Source organism: Trichechus manatus, unplaced genomic scaffold (genome assembly GCF_000243295.1).
Source record: "Trichechus manatus latirostris isolate Lorelei unplaced genomic scaffold, TriManLat1.0 scaffold00104, whole genome shotgun sequence".
Classification (NCBI taxonomy): domain Eukaryota; kingdom Metazoa; phylum Chordata; class Mammalia; order Sirenia; family Trichechidae; genus Trichechus; species Trichechus manatus.
In genome coordinates, this window is record NW_004444040.1 from 2,108,443 (window position 1) to 2,120,845 (window position 12,403).

Genomic DNA, 12,403 nt, shown 5'->3' on the forward strand with positions numbered 1-12,403 from the left:
AAACAAGCCTGTCTTGGAATAAGTACGGCCAGAATGCTCCTTAGAAATGAGGATGGCGAGACTTTGTCTCACTTACTTCGGACATGTTATCAGAAGTGACCAGTCCCTGGAGAAGGACATCATGCTTGGTAAAGTTGAAGGTCAGTGAAAAAGGGGAACACCCTCACTGAGATGGATTGACACAGTGGCTGCAACAATGGGGTCAAACGTAGCAACAGTTCTGAGAATGGCACAGATAGGTCATTGTTTCATTCTGTCGTACATAGGGTCACTATGAGTTGGAACTGACTCGACATCATCTAACAACAATATGTAAGTGTTAAGTAGGGCTACGTGTTTCTAAGTGGTCAGTCCATTCATAAACACTTTTGTTTTCCTACACAACCTTACAACTGTGAAGACTTAGATAATAAAGATCAACAAAAAAGGACCCCCTTTAGAGTAATGCCTGAGTCTTGGGTACCAGCCACACTGGCAGCTGGTTTATATGAGATTCTTCATGATTAGAATTTGGGCATGAACCTGATGTAGCCCTGCTTTAGCAAGAAATCAGGCTAATGGGTCAGGTAGCATGACTGGCTGGAATCCTAGCGCTGAGGGCGCTGCCCTGGTGAGTGCTGTGTGGTGCAGGGCACATGGACACCTGATAGGCCTTCAGAAGAGGTGCCCTTAGCATCCAAACTCTTTTGACACCCAGCAGTGAGTAAATAGCATATCATGGATTTCTTTAAGTCTAAATACTGAGGGCATACTAATGCTTTAAAAGATTAAAATGTAAATAGAGCTGGGACTGGAGTGTACTTCTTCTCCCTCTTTATGTGTTGTAATTTGGAATCTTCCTTCTCCAAGATTGAATAACCTTGTTTACACAATTGCCCTTCTCTGATCTTATTAAAAACCTTTTATGTGATAACTGTGACCCATAGGGACTATTTACAGCCTCTGTAATAAATGAGGGAAGAGCAGAGAGTGTGGGTTTCTCCTATCTGTCATATGAAACCTGTGTAACTTTACATTTATGATTATAGATGATGGCTAGAGGGAGGACCCAAAAACTTCAAATTCCATGCTCCATAATATTTTATGGTGTAGATAGATAGTGTTGGATATTTATTTGTGGAATGTCAAAAAGAAAATAAGACTTCAAATAGAGCAAACAGCAGCAGGCCCCCCTTCTGCTAATTTGAGAGTCAGTCTGTAAAGAAAACACTGGGTTAGTACGTTCTTGCATTATCATAGGATGGGAGTTGGTGCAGTGACAGATGTAGGGGTTGGCTGGAATCAGGCAAACAAGATGAAGATCAGGATTTACTTCTGTGATTCTTGTCATACTTATTATCTGCATTGGTGCAATGATCACCTTATTCAATAATTGTTTCATTTATATTACCATTGTCTTTCCAAGGAGGGCTATGTTTCCTAAAAGCAGATCATGACATCTGGCTAGTGCTATGTATATTCTAGGTAATAGTAAGAACACAATTATTAAATTTAATAAATTCTGAAGTGTACATTTTTTCATATTCTAGTGTCTCTGAAATCACAATGCATGTAATAGTCAGTGATAAAAAAGTATTATGTCATAATTTAATTGGCAGTGTTTTTTTCTAAGTACACAAAATACTACCTCTTTCAGTGGATGCTATGTTAGATTTGATGAAGTACATTAGGGATTTTTTGTAATTTTGATATAAAGACCATCCACTGTATAGTAACAGTATTTAAATTCCAACTGATGGCCTGTTGATTGCCAACTGATGGCCTGTTGATTGCCAACTGATGGCATATTGATTGCCAAATGATATTCAGTGTAGCAAAACTTCGGATACAATAAAAAATTGGACAGTATCTTGAAGTGAGTACACGCTGAGTACGTTAAGTGTTGTTGAGGGAATGAAAGGCACAAAATGAGGCTACCTGCCTTGAGGTAAATCCAAGAATTGGAATTTGAAGCAAACAAGAAGCGCGTTTTGTCTGGGATGAAGGCAGGGAATTAAATTGACTGTCATTAGGGTTTTAATGTAGGAGTCATGTCTTCAAGGTCAGACTAAAAGAACTTTGATCTGATGTAAGAACAGAGGGGGCTGTGGGAGGTTGTGCTGAAGCCTCAGAATATTACTTTTGGGTTAGCGATTACACAAGAAAAGTTGAATTGAAACTAAAGATATGGGGCAGTTTTCCTTAAATGAAAAAGCTTCATTAATTTCTTCTTTAAAATGTAAAGTGTGTTTTTCAGTTTAACTCTTGGAATGAAAAGGCTGAGTTAATGGTGCTGTTTCTTAGCGTCCATAATCACACTACATATTTTCCTTTCACAGATTGCCTTCTCCCAGCACAGCAATTTTATGGACCTGGTACAGTTCTTCGTGACTTTCTTCAGGTAATTTCACTTATACCAACTGTATCTGTTCTTTTGATTCAGGTATTGACTCTATTGAGTGTCAGCTCATAAAAGAATAAACCTCTTTTTCCACAAAAGATCAGACTTTGTGTTCCTGAAAAGAGCTGTGTCACTTACAATTCCATCTAATCTGATAAAATGAAAACATGTGGTTTATATGTTCTTACCGTTTTTTGAGGCAGCTTTTCATGTGGCCTATACTAGAGTTGTGGATGATTTGGCTCTTCATATGGGAAGAATTTTGGACTAAAACAACATTTAACTAATAAAGATTACTGATGTGAGCTGCATATATACGTCCTTTTGTTCAACAGATGATTTGGCTGATTATCCAAAGTTTTAAGGCCAGAAGTGATCTGTTAGTCCTGGGGCTCTCTCTTTTACTCTCATAGCTGTTTCATTTGCTGGTTGGTTTTTAGTTTAATTTTATTTTTTATGAAAATACTATATTCACATAATTGAAAAAGACAAATAAGTGCTACAGTGCTTAGAACAGAAAGCAGCAGCTTCCTGCTCCCCACCTTCCCACCGCTGACTCCCCCCAGTGTAAATTGTTTTACCTGTTTTTCACTGCTCCATGCTTATGTTCTTTCTTGATTTTTTTAGATCAGTCTATTGATGTCCTACTGTAGAATATGAGGACACAAAACAGTTTGAACTGAATGATGAAGAACATATTAACTTGTGGATACAATTATAGTTGTTTTTAGAGAATTGGAGAGAGAAAGAAGAAGGGAAGAGAGAGGAAGAGAATGTATTGGATCCCTGAGGGGGTACGAGCATGGCCTCAGCTCCTGGCAGCTTTGTAATTCCAGTTTCTGTGAGGGCTGGCTGCTTTAGGGTTCTGGGAGATGCCTATGACTATTCCCCCACAGTTATCCAGTGACCACCTAGGTGGCAGTTTTCTGAGATTTAAATTCTAGGTTGTAATTACATAATATAGAAACATTTTTTTTAATTGTTACAAAAATGTATATAACACAGCACTGGCCAGTTCAACATTTTTGAGGTGTACAATTTAGTGATATCAATTACATTAATCATGTGCAACCATCACCCATAATCAATGCCAAATTTTCCATCACTATAAACAGAAACTCACTGCTTCCTAAGCAATGGATCCTCCTTTCCCCTTCCCTCCTGCACCTGGTAACCACTAATAAACTTTGGTCTCTACACATTTGTCTATTCTTGTTATTTCACGTAAGTGAATGATAGCGTCCTGCTCAGCCAGCAATCGAGGCACTACCAAAATGGAGACTGGAGTCACTCGCGGCCAGTGAAGCAGCCCCAAAACTCCCCTGCAAAGGTTTGGTTTAGATTCTGAAAAAAGAGGCAGTAAGAGCTAGGTTGATTGGACTAAAGGCTTTTAATGAGGGGAAACCTGCGTACAGAGGACAGTGCTGAGTTCCAGAGCTAGCTGAGAAGCGATGACAACTGCCTAGGTTATAGTATTAGTGCGCATTGAGGGGCCTTTGTTCTAACACTAATGTACTCAAAGAATGGGTGAATTACAAAGGGGGAAAGGAATGTGATGCCTGCGCTAGAGGGGCAGTATAGGTGGAAGGCAGGGGAAAGTGAAGCGTGGAAGAGGAGAGGGAGTGATGGTCCTAGGGAGTTTACTTTAATAAATGATGGCTGAATTTGCACTTCAAGGCAGTTAATCAGTAGCTGTTAGCTGCAGGAAATCTGTTAATATCCCTGGCTAACTATGGGACAGGCTTACTGTCCAGTCACTCTTAGCAGGGAGGACCCATTTTGGATATGCCTCGATATGAGAGTGAAATCATACAATATTTGTCCTTTTGTGACTGACTTATTACACTCAACATAATGTTTTCAGGGTTTATCCATGCGTGTACCAGGACTTCATTCCTCTTTATGGCTGAGTAGTAGTGTTCCATTGTATGTATGTACCACATATTGTATATCAGTTCATCTGTTGATGGACATTTAGGTTGTTTCCACCTTTTGGCTATTGTGAATAATGCTGCAGTGAACAGTGGTGTACATGTATCTGTTTGTGTTACTACTTTCGAGTCTCTTGGGTATATACCTGGGAGTGAAATTGCTGGGTCATATGGTAGTATCATGTTTAATTTTTTTCCACAGCACTGTAACATTTTGCAGCAATGTATAAGCATTCCAATTTCTCCACATCCTTGCCAACATTTGTTATTTTCTGGGGTTTTTTGTTTGTTTATCTTAGCCATCCTAGTGAGAGTAAAATGGTATCTCATTGTGGTTTTTTATTTGAATCTCTCTAATGGCCCCAACCTCTCAGGAAAAAAGGCTAGTGGTGCTATTTGATGGACCACTTTTAAGAGGATGCAGAGGCCATACACTAACTCGGTAGTTCCACTTAGCACGTATGCTGTATTCTTGGAACATATGTATGGAATGAGAGGACCCTGCTGCCACATAACAACCCAGTGAGGACTAGCTGCTTCTGCTCATTGGCAGGAGACTGAATGGCATCATCAGAAATGATCAGAGAAGCATCTTTAGGGACCACAAACTCTTGTGTAATAAAGATAAATGATGTTTTCATCACTTCTCCCTTTTGAAGTTGAACCTTTGGAAAAGAATCTAACTTTGGTTTTTCTGGACTATGTTTAAGAACTAAGAATGATGAACTTTTTAGCTAAGAATAAACTTTTCATGAGCATGGGGAAGAAAATAATTTCCCAGGGTAGGTTAACCAGATCCCAAAGTATTTAAATGGAACATATAAGGGGGAGGGGAAAGGTATCCACATAATCATAAATACTCTGAAGAACAGCTCATATAATATAGACAAGAGGATTAGAGTAGGGGAAGGGGAAGCTTGATGATTCAAATGAGAAAAATCATCGTGAGGTGAGTTGGAAACAGTACGTCCAGACTCACGGCACAGTGAAGTAAACTGTAGCTCCTAATCCATGATTATCTTTGTGTCTTAATGAGATGCTTCTTCATACTCAAGTAGGAGTCTCGTGTATAAAAAAAGGAAATAATGAGACTGACTCACTTGTTTTCTGTGAGACTCAAATGAGGTAATGTATGTGAAAGGGCTTTGTAGTCTGGGAGATGATATGCTACTGTTGGTCCAAATGATGATTTAGTAAGAGGAACAGAGACAGATTAACAATCTCCAAGTCTTCGTAGCTGGGGTTAGGGACGCCTTAGAGGGCAGGACTGGGTGAGGATAAAAAGAAAGAGAAATAGAAGTGAGGCTATGAAAGTATCACACCACCTAGCCAAAAGGAAGAAATGTAATGAGAATTCCTGATGTAGGCAAGATACACAATATCTTCCTAAAACTTTTAATTATCTGAATTTCCACTGAAAGTTATGCCAGATTGACAGCAGACATTTTGACAAATCTATAAATTTTTGGCCATTTCCTTTTCCAGGAGGTAGAACCCAATTCTGACCAGGAAGGCTAGTGAAGTACAAGTCACTGGCACTTGGAAGGAGGCAGCTGTTTCTCTGTGTGCAGACTAGCTGGAAGGTCAAGGCTAGGCCAGGACATGCATACTTCATTTTAGAAAGGCTGGACTTGGGGGGTGGGGAGGGGGGGAGCAGGAAAATGGAGCCATTCTTTAATAGCTTCACCCTCTGGAAGGAGAGGATATGGAGCCAGGTTAGGATCCTCTCAAAAATATAATTCTAGCTTTGCAATTCCAGTTAAGCTGCTGAGAAACAAACAGATACCCCTGAACACTGAGCCCTCAGACATGCTTTCAAAAGACATGTATAGTACAACAGATGGGAAGAAGGACCTAGAATCAAGGCATGGATTTTTCAGAATAGTCTCAGTAAAGTGCAGCCGTCAGACAAACAGGGACAGGTTTAGAACCACAAGGCCAAAGGATTCTTGTTTTTCTCCTTAGGTACAGAGCTGGGTTGTCCTAATGTTGAAAGAGAGAAATACACTTCTTTTTGATCTTTGAATGACATTGGCAAAATGTCAGTAACTGTTGAGGCTGAGTAAAGGATATATAGGAGTTCATTAGATTGACCTCTGTATTTTTGTGTATATTTTGATAATTTCCAAGTTACAACATGTTTTTAAATTATATCTGTATTGAAAAGTATAGAAAAATTGATGAGGGTCTACAGTAAGATGAACATTCAAACTATTTGTAGGAAAAGAAGGGAAGGGTATTGGCCACCTTTTTTGAAATAACTAGTAAATTTGTCATTACCCTGGGAGAATCGTGCATATATCAGCTTTGAGGGAGCAATCATTGTGTGTTGGCATGCTGTTGTGTCACTTGTAGCTGGAACAGGTGGAAGGAACTAGGTTGTTGGCTCTATCAACAGAAAGATGGAAGCCCCACCTAGGCCTGGGGGTGGGGTGGGAGGGTGATGGTGGTGGAGCACACACCTTCAGAGTGTTGGTTTCCAGCTGCATTGAGTAGTCCCAAGAGAGGCTTCTGAGTAACACCACCGTCCTCACCTCTGCCACTCCCATGACCAGATCTGTACTCACCTACATGCAGCAGTCTCTTGACCAACTTAGAAGCTATACACATTGGCTTCATGTCCGTCCATGCAGATTTGAGTCAACCTTAATGACGTAGATGGAGTAAAGTTTTCATGACCTTCATTTATTTATGTGGCACAACTCAAAATGAGAAGAAACAGCTGCAAACATCCATTAATAATCAGAACATGAAATGTACGAAGTATGAATCTAGGAAAATTGGAAGTCGTCAAAAATGAAGCGGAACGCATAAACATTGATATCCTAGGTATTAGTGAGCTGAAATAGACTGGTATTGGCCATCTTGAGTCAGACAATCATATGGTCTACTATGCTGGGAATGACAAAGAGGAATGACATCATTTTCATCAAAAAGAACATTTCAGGATCTATCCTGAAGTACAGCACTGTCAGCGATAGGATAATATCTATACGCCTACAAGGAAGACCAGTTAATATAATTATTATTCAAATTTACGCACCACCCGCCAAGGCCAAAGATGAAGAAATTGAAGATTTTTACCAACTTCTGCAGTCTGAAATTGATCAGACGTGTAATCAAAATGCACTGATAATTACTGGTGATTAGAATGCCAAAGTTGGACACAAAGAAGGATCAGTAGTTGGAAATATGGCCTTGGTGATAGAAAAGATGCCAGAGATCACATGATAGAATTTTGCAAGACCAATGACTTCTTCATTGCTGATACCTTTTTTCAACAACATAAAAGGCTACTATCCGTGTGGACCTCACCAGATGGAATACAAAGGAGTCAAATTGACTACATCTGTGGAAAGAGATGATGGCGAAGCTCAGTATCATCAGTTCAGCTGCGGAACAGAACATCAGCTGCTCTTTTGCAAGCTCAAGCTGAAGCTGGAGAAAATTAGAACAAGTCCACAAGAGCCAAAGTATGACCTTGAGTATATCCCACCTAAATTTGCAGACCATCTCATGGATAGATTTGACGCATTGAACACTAATGACCGAAGACCATACTAGTTGTGGGATGACATCAAGGACATCATACATGAAGAAAGCAAGACGTCATTAAAAAGACAAGAAAGACCAAAATGGATGTCCGATGAGACTCTCGAACTTGCCCTTGAACATAGAGCAGCTAAAGCAAATGGAAGAAAAGATGAAGGAAAAGAGCTAACCAGAAGATTTCAAAGGGTAGCTCAAGAGAACAAAGTAAAGTATTATAATGAAAGACCTGGAGTTAGAAAACCAAAAGGAAAGAACATGCTCAGCATTTCTCAAGCTGAAAGAATTGAAGAAAAAACTAAAGCCTTGACTTGCAGTTTTGAAGGATTCTTGGGCAAAATATTGAATGACACAGGAAGCATCAAAAGAAGATGGAAGGAATACACAGAGTCACTGTACCAAAAAGAATTGGTCAACATTCAGCCATTTCAGGAGGTAGCATATGATCAAGAACCGATGGTATTGAAGGAAGAAGTCCAAGCTGCACCAAAGGCATTGGCGAAAAACAAGGCTCAAGGAATTGACAGAATACCAGTTGAGATGTTTCAGCAAATGGATGCAGCACTGGAGTTGCTGACTCATTTATGCCAAGAAATTTGGAAGACAACTACCAACCAACTGAAAGAGATCCATATTTGTGCCCATTCCAAAGAAAGGTGATCCAACAGAATGCAAAAATTATCGAACAGTATCATTAATATGACACACAAGTAGAATTTTGCTGAAGATCATTCAAAAGCTGTTGCAGCAGTACATCGGTAGGGAACTGCCAGAAATTCAAGCCAGATTCAGAAGAGGATGTGCAACGAGGAATATCATTGCTGATGTCAGAAGGATCTTGGCTGAAAGAGTACCAGAAAGATGTTTACCTGTGTTTTATTAACTATGCAAAGGTATTCGACTATTTGAATCGTAAGAAAGTGTGGATAACATTGTGAAGAATGGGAATTCCAGAACACTTAATTGTGCTCATGAGGAACCTGTACATAGACCAAGAGGCAGTCATTCGAACAGAACGAGGGGATACTGTGTGGTTTAAAATCAGGAAAGGTGTGTGTCAGGGTTGTATCCTTTCACCATACTTATTCAATCTGTATGCTGAGCAAATAATCTTAGAAGCTGAACTGTATGAAGAAGAACAGGGCATCAGGATTGGAGGAAGACTCGTTAACAATCTATACGATATGCAGATAACACACCTTGCTTGCTGAAAGCAAAGAGGACTTGAAGCACTTACTGATAAAGATCAAAGACTACAGCCTTCAGTATGTATTACACCTCAACATAAAGAAAATAAAAATCCTCACAACTGAACCAGTAAGCAACATCATGAAAAAAGGAGAAAAGATTGAAGTTGTCAAGGATTTCATTTTATTTAGATCCACAGTCAATGCCCATGGAAGCAGCAGTCAAGAAATCAAATGACATATTGCATTAGGCAGATCTGCTGCAAAAGACCTCTTTAAAAAGGTCTTTATTAAAAAGCAAAGTTGTCATTTTGAGGACTAAGGCGTGCCTGACCCCAAGCCATGATATTTTCAGTCACTTCATATGCATGCAGAAGCTAGACAATGAATAAGGAAGACCAGAGAATTGATGTCTTTGAATTATGGTGTTGGCGAAGAATACTGACTGTACCATGGACTGCCAGAAAAACTAAGAAATCTGTCATGGAAGAAGTACAGCCAGAATGCTCCTTAGAAGTGAGGATGGTGAGACTTTGTCTCACATGCTTTGGACATGTTTTCAGGAGGGACCAGTCCTTGGAGAAGGACATCATGCTTGGTAAAGTAGAGGATTAGCGAAAAACAGGAAGACCCTCAACGAGATGGATTGACACAGTGGCTGCAATGATAAGCTCAAGCATAGCAGTGATTGTGCGGATGGCGTAGGACCAGGCAGTGTTTCATTCTGTTGTATATAGGGTCACCGTGAGTTGGAACTGACTCAGCGGCAGCTAACAGTACAACAACTGTGTTTATCTGTTAGAATAAAAGTAACAAAAATCAGGGGTCATGCATGGAAATAAAGAGTGCGAGAGGTTGCTCTTCTCAGACTACTTTACCAGTTCTTCCTGTTCTCTTCAATTTTTCGGTGTTGGGGTGCCTCCCCGAGGGTATTCGTCTCTATCTGTGTTCACTCCCTTGGTGACCTCATCCAGGTTTACTCCTTCAGATGCCATCTATATGCTGATAATTCCCAAATGTTGATCTTCAACCCAAATTTTGTACCGGCCTCCAGGCTTGTATGTCTGCCCACGACACCTCCCCTTGGCTGTCTAGTAGATATCTCAGAATTCAGCCTGTCCAAAACTGAACTCTTGATTCACTGTCTCTTTTACATCTGCTCTACCCAGAACCTTTCCATCTAGGTGGATGGCAAGTACACTCTTCTCTGGCGAATTAACTCTTGACTTCTCTCACACACTCACACACACACCCCCGCCCCCCACATCCAGCCCATCGGGAAATCCTGTTGTCTCTCCCTTCAAATTATGTCCAGATTCCAAAGTGCTTTTCAGACTACCACTACCACCACCCTGGTTTGAGCCACCATCATCTCTCACCTGGACTATTGGTCGCCCTGTTTCTGCCATTGCTACCCTAGTGGTCTTCTCAGCATAAGTTAGATGACAGTTCTCTGCTCAAAAACCTGCACTGCCTCCTCCTCTCACTCAGTAGAGTCCAAAGCCCTCATAATGCTTCCAGGCCCTCCGTGCACATGACCTGCTCCTCCCCCCTCTCCTTTTACCTCCTTACCTCTCTGCCTTTATCTCTGGCCCCACTTCACTCAGCTTCACTGGCCTGCTGAGGGTCCTCAAGCATTCCCAGGCAGGTTCTTACCTCCAGGCTTTGCACTGGCTGGCCCCTTTGCCTGGGTGCATTTCTGCAGACATCAGCTGAGCCACCTCTCCCCAGGCCTCCTCCAAGTCTCTGCTCAAACGACACCTTCTCAGTAAGGCCCACTCTTACTGTTCTGATTTCTGTAGCATTTACTACTTCTGACATGCTCTCTAATTTGCTCATTTATTTTGTTTCTGTTTATCTCCACCTGCTCGAATGACACTCATGGGAACAGCGATGTGCTATTCGTTGATATATTCCGTGTGCCTAGAGCATGACCTGGGCCAGTCAGTATTGATTCAGTGAAAAGTCTAGACTGTCAGGGAGGAGGAAGGCTCGGCAGTGTCAGCAGCAGAGGCCTAGCAAGATGGGAACTGAAGGCTACCCACCAAGTGGTGGCCCAGTGGAACCCCCACCTCTTTTGTCAGGGTACCCATGAGAGGGGTCTGCACTCTTGTGCATCTTGGGGAGGCAGTGAGCTGTAAGCGTCTTGAGGTTTCTGCTTGTGACAGAGCAGAAGCTGAGTCTTCCTAGGACCTTAGAGTGCCTTTCTGCAGCCCACCTGGGAGGGCTGTCTCGGTGTCTGCGCTGGGTGCACCGAGGCTACCATTCTCCAAGCTGACTGTATCCTGCAAATGCAGGGCTCAGCAAGACAGTGCCAGCAACACAGGCCCGGAAGCCTCATGTCTGTGTGTATGCTATGGAAAAATATTCTGAGGGGAGTCTCTTTTACAAGTTAATGTGTAAAAATGCCAGTTTTAAAATTACTCAAGCAGTTAGCTAAGAGGTTTGTTAAGCTCTTTATTCCTTTTAACCTCAAGTCAGTCATTCTCTTTGGTCTATCTCAAACCATTGAACACCTGGTTTATAGAAAGAACGTTGAAATCATTTGCAGTTATAAGACCACTGGCAGTTATTCTCTCCTAATACTTATAAGACAGTTATTGGCTTGAGTTTGATCATTTTGGATACGTTTAATTTTATTTAAAAAAAAAATGTACAATCATGTGCTGCATAATGTCTGTTCAGGCAATGTCTGACCCCATATATGTCCACAGTCCCATAAGGTTATAATAGAGTTCAGAAATTGTGATTAGAGAACAGGACGTAACAGACATAACTGGACATTGTGAACACAACAGCTTCCTACACACAACCCATAGACAGGCAGTCCCCAGGTTATGAATGAGATCCGTTCCTAAGTCTGTTTTGAAGTCAAATTTGTAGGTAAATCGAAACAGGTACATACGGCTCTTATTTATTGTCAGTTAGTCAAATGTTTGTCTTAGTATATAGTATGTATTTTACCGTTTTATGCCTATAAAACATTTAAGAAACACTTCCAAACCGCTCAGTGTTTTCACGAGCATCGCAAAGTAGTGTGTACGTTCATTATTATGAACCATTGTATTTAACTCAAATTTTTTAATATAATAGGCTTTATGACAGTCTGTACTTAAGTACAAGTTGTCCGTAAGTTGGACATTCGTAACCAGGGCACTGCCTGTAATCTGGTGTTTGCATAATGTTCAAATCACATAACATCCTATTTCACAGAACAGATCATGGATGCATCAAAAGAAGATGAAGGAATACACAGAGTCACTGTACCAAAAAGAACTGGTCAACATTCAGCCATTTCAGGAGGTAGCAATATGATCAAGAACCAGTAGTACTGAAGGAAGAGGTCCAAGCTGCAC

At 40.9% G+C, this 12,403-nt stretch overlaps 1 protein-coding gene across 1 annotated transcript in view; it reads left to right on the forward strand.

The window, feature by feature from the left end:
- Positions 1 to 571: 571 nt before the first annotated feature.
- Positions 572 to 12,403, forward strand: part of LOC111821768 (attractin-like) — a 23,350-nt gene continuing 11,518 nt past the window's right edge. The window contains exons 1-2 of the mRNA XM_023737561.1: positions 572 to 610; positions 2,319 to 2,380. Of these exons, the coding sequence (XP_023593329.1) occupies positions 572 to 610; positions 2,319 to 2,380 (101 nt within the window). The remainder of the gene's footprint in view (positions 611 to 2,318; positions 2,381 to 12,403) is intronic.